At 37.6% G+C, this 12,408-nt stretch overlaps 1 protein-coding gene across 1 annotated transcript in view; it reads left to right on the top strand.

Moving 5' to 3' along the window:
- The window catches only part of GRXCR1 (glutaredoxin and cysteine rich domain containing 1), a 38,396-nt gene extending 34,013 nt beyond the window's left edge, over nt 1–4,383 (top strand). Inside the window, exons 3-4 of the mRNA XM_066549115.1 lie at nt 2,110–2,175; nt 4,090–4,383. Coding sequence (XP_066405212.1) covers nt 2,110–2,175; nt 4,090–4,269 — 246 coding nt within the window. The 3' untranslated portion in view covers nt 4,270–4,383. The remainder of the gene's footprint in view (nt 1–2,109; nt 2,176–4,089) is intronic.
- Nucleotides 4,384–12,408: the final 8,025 nt, after the last annotated feature.

Genomic DNA, 12,408 nt, shown 5'->3' with positions numbered 1-12,408 from the left:
TTGGGTTTTAATTTAAAAACCATAGCTTTCTACTTTGTAAGGCACACAGCTGACTGACTGATGTCATCAGAAATATAAATCCTTTAAAATATAAATCTATAATGGGAAACCTGTCAAACTTCTAATTACTGTGTTGTAAAAGCCAATTAGCATTATACAACATCACAGAAACATAGGGCAGAAGTCACAGCAATGCTTTTCCCTGTGGCAACAGAGAAGAGAACTTTTCCTAAAGGGAGCAAATTGAGGTTTGTCCAGCTCAAGGAATTTGGGGTGCTGCAATTCCATCATCAATAAAGTTGCAAATCCTTAATGACTCTACTTCAGAAGAGCAGCACAAGCTTTGTCTTAAGCTGCTGCAGTGTATTCAAACCCTATGCTAATACTCCATGGGCTGCCTTGGCCATGTTGTGCCAATTGCTCCCATTGCCTGCTCCTCTGTGTGAAAGCAAAGACGAGAGAAAAAGCATGAAAGGGGCCAACAGACTGCTAAACCTGCTCTGCTGGGGACACAGACAGCCTCATGCACATGTTGGAGCTGGTGCACTCACTGCCCATGATCTGCAATGGATTTCAGTAGAAAAGTCAGCACAATCAGTCTGGCTCATGAGACCCCTCTCATCTTCTGTGACTAATTAACTACAGCTAATTACCTTGTCTGATACTTTTTAAAAAATATCTCTCTTGAAAGTATAACACTGTAAGAGTAGTGTCCACTGAAAAAGTGGCTTTCCACATCCACTAAAATATTAACATTTTCCTTTTTAACTAAAATCATCAAACACAGAGACAAAAGTGCGTTGTTTTCTCACAAACCTAAGCAAAAAGACTTTCTATAGGGAAAATAACCTTAGTAGGGTGTCATAAAAAGAGCTTTGAAAGGTTTGGTTGCCTTTAGTTGGCTTTTGGGCTACACACTTGTAGCCTTAGTAGTCCCAGCAAGGTTCTGTGAATGGCTGGACACTTGGGGGTACTTTAGAGTCACACATATATTCCCTGTGCTCACGAGCAGCTTTTCCTGTACCTCTGAGAAACTGGGAGAGGTGCTGGTGAGGAGCTGGGGCTGACCATGGGCAGCTTAAACTAATGGCACATCTGAGATACGTGCCAGCATCCCACTGCACCTCAGCCCTGTGCCAGTGTCCCAACACACCCTTTAGTTAAGGCTGGAAGCAAACTCAAAGACAAAATTGAACAATTTGGAAATGCAGGGACAAGCGAACTGGGGCAGCACAATGGCATGAACTCACCATGGGTGAAGATGTGGCCAATTGCCCCGGCAGTAAGTAAGGCCTGTGTAACTGTTCCTCAGGTTCCTCAACTTTTGTTGGTTTCTGGTTAAAAGTGTCTGCAAGTATTTCACAATATTTAATATTCAATGAAATTCATTCCTTAAGTGAAGTATAGATGTTCAAATGTGGTGCTCTAATTGGAAGAGAAAGGAACAAGAGTTCCATATCCTCCCTAACACTTGAATTTTTTCTGCAGATCTCTTAGCATTTACTTTCAGGAGGAAAAAATCCCCAACACTTCAGTAGAGCTTTATCTCAGGACACAGAAAACCTAAGAGGCCTAATGCAGTCAGACTAAATTATTACATACTGTTGTGTCTGACTTTAATGTTGTTAGAGTTTTTTCATTAGTCTTTTTCTCCTTTTGTTATACATTAGGTACATTATCTCTTCATTCAATGCTCAACTGCCAGAATATTTGAAATACAATCTCCTCATTTTGCTGCATTCACTGATGTGTTGTATATTTATAAAATAGTAATTTTTTGACATAATAACTAGAAATATTTTTTATTCTGTCAGGAAACATACCCTGTAAAATAAGGGGAAGATAGTCAGAATTTGCAAGCTGTGTCACCTTTTACAGAAAAGGGAATATGATACTTCACATTGCTAACGAACTTTAGGCATTACTATCAGACCTGTGATTAGATTCTCCTCTCCTTCTAGCTTTACTAAGGTTGACCTAATTGCAATATAATTACTGTGAGTCAAATTTGTCCTCAGCCTGTTTAAAGTTGCAAGTCCAAATCTTCTAATCATCTCTGGTTTTTGCATGGTAAAATGCCTGACATTTTTCATCTTCTTTTCCTAATAGGGTGCTGAGAAAATTTTACTAATGAATGAATCTGGGGAACTGCAGGATCTCTTAACCAAAATTGAGGTAATTGTATTTCTGCAAATAAATGTAGGGAATATACATTTGCTATTTGTAATCAAGTAGGTTTTCTTTTTCACTATTTCCTTTTCTTCTACAATAAACTGATGAACCCAAATGCTTTTTTTGTTTTACTCTTTTTTACACCCTGTTCAGGGGTGGAGGCCCTAAAACGTTATTCTCAAACTGAATGTGTCTCCTAATCTTGGGTCAAAGAAGTACATATATAGGACAAACAATGTCAGACTGCAGAAAACTGATAACTTCTCACTTAATACAATCACTGCTTCACTGCCTTCTGGTGGTTTTTTTGGGTGTGTTTGGTTGGTTTGGGTTTTTTTCCCTCTCATTTAATTTTTTCCTCAAAAATGGGTTTACTACAATTGTAAGGGGCAGCCTGTTTTCTTCATTGCTGGAGATGCCAAAAGTCATTCCAAAAATTGCCATCTGTTCAAGGAGGAAATGGCCATTGCTCCAGAAAATGAGCTAAAGCAATTTTGCTTTGTTTTTGTAACCTTTGTTAGCTCTCTTAACTACATCCAAAGGTATCTGTATATTTCCAAGCCCAACAAGCAATAATGAATGTAAAGATTAAAAATATTATTCTCTTAAGATTTTGAGATTATTTGCAATAATGTTCAATAAAGTAAACAATCACCAAAAATTACAAAAGATGGGAGCACACCTGAGATAAAAAGAATGTTAATTTTACATTAAATATTTCCAATTGTTGTCCCTGGAAGGGAAGAGCTGATAGTAATAGGAGCTGTTTGCCTTGTGAAGAACAGCAAGTTTATGAGCTACAGAACAAAAATGCCTTGTTTGCATGTTCATCTGTTTTCAATAGGTTAATGCTGTTATTAATGGATTTGCAGAAATATTTTCATTTTTCTTGATGGTGCTCCAGGTACTACATTTTTTGTGGGTATTTTACTGTACTCTGGTAATAATTTGTCACTAATTTGTAGTGATACATAATTTCTCAGACTGACAGTAGCAGGAATTGTATGGATTTTTGTTCTTTATTTGTGAATAAACCTGCAAAGTCCTTACTCAGCAGTGCAATGCTAAAGCAGGTGGTGGTAAGTACCCAAAGTGGCATACCTTTCCTTTCTCTGATTTGAACTTTAATGAAATTGTTAAATAAACTAGCCAAATTTTCAGTAAGTGAAACTTAAAAGTGTCTTTGAAATCTCTTCTTCTATGCACCGCTGTCTTTAATCCAGTAAGAAAATAGAGTAAATTTATTGTTTTACTTGGGAATTGGGACAATGGAGAGGCCTCGAGCCTTCCTTGAAGCAATTTTCTCTGGGTATAACTGTTGGACATTGATGATCTTTCTTCTTTACTCTTAAAGCTTCAGCATTCTACAACCATAAATTTGAGAAGACCACTTATTTCCTTGAGTACCACTTGTCAGAAGCTATGAATGGCTTTTTGATATCATCACCTTTAACTGTAGTAGGTATAATATGCTCAGCATGAGCATGCAAATGCTGAAAGTCATAATATATATCTTAATGTACAGCACAGAAAACATAACATCAGCATAAACTGCCTGGAGTTTGGATTCAATCATCTCAATACTTCCTAGATTTAATCTAGACCTAAACAACATCCAAGTAATGCATGCAAGCTATCCTTTAGCTTGCTGTTTTGGCAAGTGTGAATGCAGGCTAGGGAGGTATTAAGTGACCAATGAACCTGCAGTGAGCCTCTCTGACATTGCATGTGGATCTGGCCAAAGGAAAAGGCAGACTTACTGCTCTTCCATGGTGGTGCCATGGGATGGGGGGGTGGGTCTTGCCCAAAATGGGAACCAGGATGTGTATTTTCAGCTGGCCTGGAGTCCTCTTTGTCCTAGACCTTATGGTGGTTGATGAGGTAACCATGTTTGTCTTTCTTTCATTCTTTGAGCAGAGAGTGCAGCATCCTCAGGAGTGCCTCTCTTGCGGGGGCTTTGGTTTCCTGCCGTGCTCAGCGTGCCATGGGAGCAAGATGTCCGTGCTCCGGAACTGCTTTACGGACTCCTTCAAAGCCCTCAAGTGCACTGCCTGCAATGAGAACGGGCTCCAGCGCTGCAGGAGCTGTGCAGGCTAAAAATGGCACCTCCACATGTAACAAATTTTATGGTACTGCACCAGTTTGTAATACAATTTTTTTTTAATTAATCCATTTATCCAAAACAGTCAATAAAAATCCATTTGTTGTATACTTCTGTTTTGAGCGTTTGAGCTTTTTAATCTTTGATTGTCGACCATATTGTGAACTCTAAAATACATCTTTCTAGTTTCCTTATAGAGAGATTTGTAATCTGGAAAACTGATCACATATACAAATTCTTTCTTCTTCTATATGGGATCATCAGCAGTCATTTTTGAGTAATGCCCTCAAAATTACAGCAAAATGAAGCTCAAACTTCAGATCATTGAGCAGTGCTGTTTTCAAATTCAGTGAGAATAAAGATTTTGTAATGTGGACTTGCCCAAGATTGTTCCACACAGCACTTCCCTGAAAATTCATTAGGGCTGAATTCAGTCCTGAATTCTATGTGGCAACAGAAGAATAGAAACATTTCTTGAAAATCCCATGAATCAACTTTCTCTTTTAGTACTGCTTTCTCTTTGTTACAAAATTATTGTTATTAGACAAAGTTATGTAAACATTTAATATGGTAGATATTCATAACCATGGTAGTATCTCAGAGCTTTATGATTCTATTTGTCACAGTAGATCTTATAATGATTCAGTGAGAACACCTGACAGCTTTATAAATTGCATATAAAGTAATAGAGGATGAGATTTCAGTTTTTTTAGCTTAGTAATTGTTGAGGTTCAATGACTAGCCTGACATGATTGTTTCAGGGCATCTGTTCCCCAGGAAGGCCCATGTCTATGGCCAGACAACTCCAGTACTGTAAATACCTTTGCCAATTTTAGTGGTTTCCCCAACACAAGCACAAGAGAATTAGTCAGCTATTAGTCTCAATGGACTGTGGGCTCTCCACACTGAATACATTCCAGTTTGGAAGTGCATTACCATTCATGCACTTCCACAGAATACTTTTTAACAGGGTAACTTTAGCAGCATTCACCAACTGCTCATTCTGACATTGCACATCTGCCTCATGTTACTGCTGCCAGTCTGTACTGGCACAAGGAGTAGAAAGGTAGTGGAAACCCCCTTGCTGAGATTGGTGTTGGCTAGAAAAGGCTTTCCTTGTAGTCATTTCACCCTGCCCAAGCTGCATTAGCAAGTGTTGAGCCATGTAATTTATGTGTCTTTCCTCATTCTTTGTAAAGTTGTGCTGACTGGGGTTTAGGGAGATGCAGTTTGCTTTACTAGATGTTATTTACTCTGGTTGGGTACCCCATTTCCCTTCCCTCTTTCCCATATAACCATCCTTAATTTCCCTGTGATGAAAAGCTCAGGTATTCTTCCCAGTATTTTGGGCACAGCACAGCTGTGGTATAAACCAGGACAGCCACAGCTGCACAGAACACAGCCTGTGAAAACAAAACGCTCTGAAAACCTTTGTTTTTCTGATACCTTATTTTCCTTACTGAATCATTAGACAACCATCCTTCCTCCACCTCTCTTCCACTTGCTGTGTCTAGAGGTGGTAGTTGGTGCTGAAGAGTTGGAAAACTTGAGCTTACTTATCCCTTTCAACATTTGAATCTAAGGGACTTCTACATATTCTATTGCATGTTGAGTGTGCAGGCTTGAAAGTGCTGGTATGATCCTACTGCTCCTACAGATTCTACCTTAAGGCTCAGAGGGAGCATCTGGGTCTTCAGCATAGCATGAGAGAGATTAAATTTTATACAAAGGCCATCCATAATTCTTAGCAGCATCCCAGCTATAAAACTCTGAATTGCAGATGTGCTTACTTTTTTACAGCATGGGTAGGAAGAGAAGAAAGAAAATACATTACCTTTCTTTTATTTAATACTTTTGCGCCTTCTATTTCTGGCTAATATTGCAGTCCAGACAGGTATGATACAGAATGAAAGGCAGCAAAAAGCAGAATACTGATGATTAGAAAGTCATCATTTCTGATGCATGAAAACAAACTTTTTTGGTTTTTAACTTGCTATGGATCTAGAGAGTGAGAACACTCTCAGTAGTGAATATCAAACTCAAGATGGCATACTCAAATCCATCCTTGAGGGAAATTACTAGTGAAGAAAATGCCAGTGCATTTGTGGTACTGTAATCCCACAGCCTTCACCCCTGAGAGGACCTATTGCCTGATGAGATGGTTCATATCACCATTCACCCACATATGACCAAATTGCTATGCCTTGACAAAGTATGTTAAACATTTTCAGTTTCACTGAAAACAAAATTTCTTCATTGTCCTGGAAGAAGGATTTGAAGCTGATTTTCTTGACATTCAGGCAATCAGAAATTACTTCCCTTCAGAATGAAACTAAATTCCACTAAATCCCACTTCTTTCCTGATTCATCTCCAGGGCCTGTAAAAGAAATCTAGAGGGACACTCCTAGCCAAGGCTCTAACCCTTCAGAGGCACCTAATGCCAGTGAGTAAAGATAAGGCAAAACCTCCTTAGTTTTCTTTTTAGAAGGAAAAATTATGAAAGCAAAAAGTCAAGTTTTGCAGCATCTTTTTTCCCCCCCAAGGATCTTTATGGGAGACACAGGACACCCAATGCTAACAAACATAGTATTCTTCAGGCACTGAATGTTTGTCAGTGTACTAGAAAAGGATTTTTTCTCTTCTCTCTCATCAACTGAATTGCTAGCTTTTTCTCTCCAGCTGTATTTTTCTTGTAACAGCCTCCGTGAAAAACAAAACTTTTTTTTTTAAAGTAGATATTTTACTGTATTGTTTACAATCTCTGCTAGGGTTTTGGGTCTGGCTTCTCAGCTCTCCCCAGCCATCCTAGAAACACTAAGAGTGGCAGAATGACAGCATTACAAAGGCAAGCCCAGGAGCCAGTTGAGAGATATGATGGTTTCTAGTATAGCAGATGCATCAGGCAGCTAGCAATATAGCTTTTAAGTCAGTCTGAAATAAAAAAATGAGGCATGCAGGTCTGTTCTGATTTACACCAGTAGTACATCTTTACTTCCAAGGAGTTAGCAAATATCTCCTCTGCTCTAACAAATAGGACTCATCCAACTGCATCTTTATAGGAAATTTTCTATTTCTAAACGCATCAAGCTCTGCTTGTCTTGTTTCTAGCCCTCATGGCAAGGCTGAAATATGGATCCAAGTAAATGTTCTCTGCCTGACAGCTCAGCATATTGGCCTATATGAGAGCTGTTATCAGAGAGCAAGATAATCCTTGGGCTGTTTCTTTGCAAAAGTCTTCATGAGCTCAAGAAAAAGAATGGTTTGGAGTCTTCAGCTTGCAGCACTCTTTCCAGTGGACTACATATCTGAGCATAAGACTGGTTTTTAACTCCCTAGAGAAATTTGCTGTCACAGGAGCAGTGTAGGAACAGAGTTTGTGGTACTTGGGAGTGGGGCTGTGGCTGAGCCTCATCCCCAGTGGGTACAGCTGTGAGGAGCAGGTGAGCAGCATTGACAGCAATGAGCCATGGAGTGCTGAGGTTACTGACCAACCACCAAAGGGAACAGAGGGCACACAGTGCAATGTGTGAATAATGAGGGGGATAAAAGGCTGGGCTGAAGGAGGATAGATGCTTGAAGCCTTCTGCTGTGGTGTGGTGTTGCTCTGTCTGAGTTGGAGCTTTCTGACATTGTATGGTGAGACTCTGTGCATTGTGGCTGTCTTGTGACATATATTGTGACAGAGCAGAGGGTAAGAAATTTTCCTACTCTAAATAGTGAGGACCACATAAAGCAGGGTGTTCATCCTCCTCCTGTGTTCTTTCTTTGTAATGGGTTATTTCAGAGCCATTTTCTTCTCCCTTGCACTAAAGGAGTAGGGACTGTGAATTTTATTTAATATTGCACTCTTAAATAAACATACTTGGTTTTTTTTTTTCCTCTTGGGGAGTAGTTTGCTCTTTTAATATACCAATGCACATTAATTTTATGGGGGAAAAATCTGGGCATTTTCAATATGAGATAGTGCATCTGGGAGTTGCTTTCTATTCAAACTTTGTTTCCATGGTATATTCTTTCTAAAAATCCATAAATCAGACAGACTGTCTTATGTGTGAACAGCCTACTGTAATAAAATATTTTATATAAATTTGTAATGGTGGGAGTTTCTGCAGGCAGAGCTGCAAAAACATGCTTAGCCTTTTATTTAAAGCTAAAAACTACTTCAGATCTTACTGACCTCCACACTTAATTCTGAAGTTTTCTGACTTCAGACATGGTCCTGTCAAATCAATGAGAACCAAGTCCTACTGATTTAAATTCCTGGGTCCTACTGATTTAAATTCGTGGTCAGCTGGGTCTAGCCTATCTTCCCTTTACAAGTGAAGTGCTGTGAAATATGGAATCATGTAATTAATGCTGCACTGTATTAATTTATTCTGTATAGTATAAATTCCTCTTTAAAAGTAAGAATATGGTGTCTTGAAGCCCTCCAAGGTGTTCACTCACTCTGTGGTTTATTTCTCCTATACCTGTGAATACATAATAATGAATGAAAAAGATCTGATAGGTTTTGAAATAAGACAAATTAATTCACCATGTCAGTAAACATGCATTGTAATGAAGGTTTCTGCTTTTGACTTTAGTGTCCTGTGAAAAAAGTAACAAGAATTCCTTAAGAATTTTGGAGTTCTATAAATGAAAATAAGGAATGACTCTTACTGACATGAGTGCCACAATTTTCATGAGTGAATACCTAATGGAAGACACTTCAGGTATTGTTCCAACCTATTGCAATTGTATAATTGCATTAAAATGAATTTTATTCTCTTAGCTTGAGATATATTATTTGACCACCAAAGTATTCAATGGGAAATATTTATGCCCTAAATAATTTAGTAAGGAGAATTAAGATTGCTTAGCTTACTTTAAATAATTTAGAGATGATAGTAAAGGACATTGTAATCCAACAATAACTTGAAAAGTAAAAATTATTAGAACGAAATCTTTGTTTAATCCAATTTCTTTCTTCTAGCATTAATTTGCTTAGGGATAGTGAATCAGGAAATAATTGCTTTAGAAGAAAATGACTGTGAAAAAGCACTTGCAGTTTAAGCTTCTTCTAGTTTATCAGCTCTACTTTGAAAAATTGGTTTTAAATGAGTTAAAAGGTTTAAGAAAACGAATAAGTTTTCCATTCAAGAAAAACCACACTGCAATAAGACACATACTGCTCTTTTCTCTCTGAGGTCTCATATTTTTGCTACTGATGGAAAAATAAATCGTTGCAAATCAAAGGTTTATTTAAAAGACTCCTCTCTGCCCCAATAATCAGAAGTTGATTTCAAGAAAAATAATTTTATTTTAGTGGCCTGAAAGAAATATGCTGCAGGGTTATGTCCTTTGGCAGCTGACATTTATATTTTGAGCTGGAGAAAAAGCCTGTTGTGACAACACAAAACAAGCAACAGTTATATGACCAGTGAGTTGACTACAAGTTGCTATTTTCATGATTGTGATCTATTCCAAGTAGGCAAATACTGATCAATAAAAATTCATCAAGCATCACCATATAAATGTGAACACTCATCAACTTACCACTTAGAAGTGGCTATTTTACTTTATAAATATTTAATCTAGTGGGTGCTTTTTTGTCTGTCAGATATGGACAAAATTCTCTTTGATTTCAAGTCAGGTAAATTATAAATGAATGAGGATGACAAATACACAAAACCTTATCTAAATGTGAATCCTCTCTGAGCTAACTCCCAGTACCAATATTATATTATTATTTTGGAACTCTGCCCCTGATTTGAGCCAATATCTGAGACTTTGAAGAATATCCAGACACTGTCTTGCCCTCCAACTTCATTTGCAAAATAGCTTTCCTCATATTGCATTTGGGACTAGGACACAGTAGGACAGGAATGCTGTAATCCAGCAGAAATCCTCCAAACCTGTGGGATGAGATATTTAATCCTTGTGCATCAATAGAGCTGCAGAGGCAATGAATGCTTTATACTGCCTCAGGGACCCAGCCAGACAGAGTGAACTTCAGATCAATACTTCAGCCTCAAAATTAAGGCATGTGGTAAAAACTTGTTTTTTGAAGTATAAGCACCAAGATAATAAACAGTCATCATTGTTACTCTTATATTTGCAATATTGCAATCATTGCTTTTAACATTATAAGAAAATCATGCTGCCTCTCATTACAGCTTGATGGTGATAGCTGATGCTGGTAAGTTTTCCTTTCCAACATAATCACCGAGTAAAATTTACTAGAACATTATCAAGCATCAGGACCATATTTTTAAACAAGAGTAAAATAATATTATTGTTATTATTCTCTCCATCACTTGGGCTCTCAGTCAGAATATGCCCAAATAACCAAAGCAAGATTAGCAGACAAACCTATCAGAAAGTTTAGTCTGTAACCCTCTTCCTCAGTATTTTAGAGAGATGCATTAATGTGTTTTCTGTGGGATGCAGAGTTTCCCAGTGGGGCTCCTTGCTACTTGATGTACTCTTGTGATATCCCCAACAGTGCACACAGTGCTCTGAGACTGGTGGTGCTGTGCTGCCTTTTCCCTCATCCCATGTTCTTTTACTAGTTTGGAACATAATGATCCTAAATTTTACAGTCTCTTCTCATGTTCTTAACTAAATGGGCACATCCTGTACCAAAGAAAAGTTAACAATTAAACCATCTCCTTTCTTAATAGCCACCAAATCTCATCTTGTAAGACATACTTCATGAGCAATATGGTTTGAAAACCCTGGAATATTTTTCCACATTTTTTCTCCACTCTTTTATCAGGTCTGTGATGGCAATAAGTCTTTCCTATTGCAGCTTATACTTCTTGCAGTGCATCTAATGTTCAATAATGCCAAATTTGTCATGCCACACTTTATGCTTACCTTCAGACAACTTGGTATATCCGTTTACAGTATGATTTATAGCCTCAGGGCCTACTCACAAATCCTCTTGTCCGCTCTTGGACGTTTTCTATCTTCTGTCTTTGCTGTACTGTGAATTATGGCCCACAACCCCTTGCTATGCCATAATTTGGTTTTAGAATTTGATCCCAGGTCACTTGCTGCATCCCCTCTCCCTCAAACTGTTTATCTGTCCTGCTTAATAGAGGTCATTTTTCCCACCCTTCTCTCCTAAATCCTTGGCTGGTGTCACCTTTGTCCTTCAGATCTCCTGAGTGCCACCTCAGGGGGGCTATTAACTGACTGTAACCAGCTGTCCTCATCCAATACACCTACAGAGGAACAGCATAAAGCCAAAGCAGACAGCATCAGCTTAACCTGAGATTTGTATTTTTCAAGTTATACTAGATCTCCGAAGCATTTTTTTCCTAATGTGCCATTTCATATTGACAATGAAAGTAATAATTACAAACTGATAAAGGATTACTTGGCTGTGAATCTGAAAGTATTTAATAAGCAGAGAAGACCAGCACAACAATTCTGAATAATAAATCAGATTTAACATACCTGTTTTAATATCCTAGCTTACCTCAGAGGCACAGAATCTAAATCTCCAGATAAAAACAATTTTTATTGATGCCCAGATTAATGTAGATGCTATCATGCAGAAACTGAAATACACTAAGTCTTCTACACTTAAAAAAAAAATTTCTTTGTAGTATTTATCTTTCTTAACTATAAAGTTTTTCCAAAAGCTTTATAACTGAGAACCTGTCTCTAACTTTTCGTCTTTCCTTCCTCTATTGATGTTATAAGATACTTAGAAATAATTAAGTCTTAAACATAGATATAAATCTGTTTTAACTTTAAAAATCTAAGTGTGTATAAAATAAATTTGTGTTGCAAAGTACATTAAAAAATTATCTTTTTGTCACAAATTTGTTCTTAACATGAAGTAGCAGGTTCTCCATGTCATCATTGTTTATTAGGGATAGATGTCCACCGTGGCATGCTAGTAGGAAGTTTGGTAATATTTTATCTTTATCAGTATTTGGTTCTATGACATGAAATAACTATTAATATCTTCAGCCATTATATTCTGAGTGGTTTTTTTTTGTGATAGTGCAAAAGGATCAGACTATGTCTACAGGAGCAAAAATTTACATTTCATAATAATGAATGGCTGTCACAGTTTTTTGGAAAATTTTTCAATTTTGAGCATTGCACTTCTGAGAAATTTTTTTCTCCTGTAAGTTGC

The sequence above is a fragment of the Molothrus aeneus genome, chromosome 4 (genome assembly GCF_037042795.1).
Source record: "Molothrus aeneus isolate 106 chromosome 4, BPBGC_Maene_1.0, whole genome shotgun sequence".
NCBI lineage: Eukaryota > Metazoa > Chordata > Aves > Passeriformes > Icteridae > Molothrus > Molothrus aeneus.
This window is presented reverse-complemented; position numbering and strand designations above follow the sequence as displayed.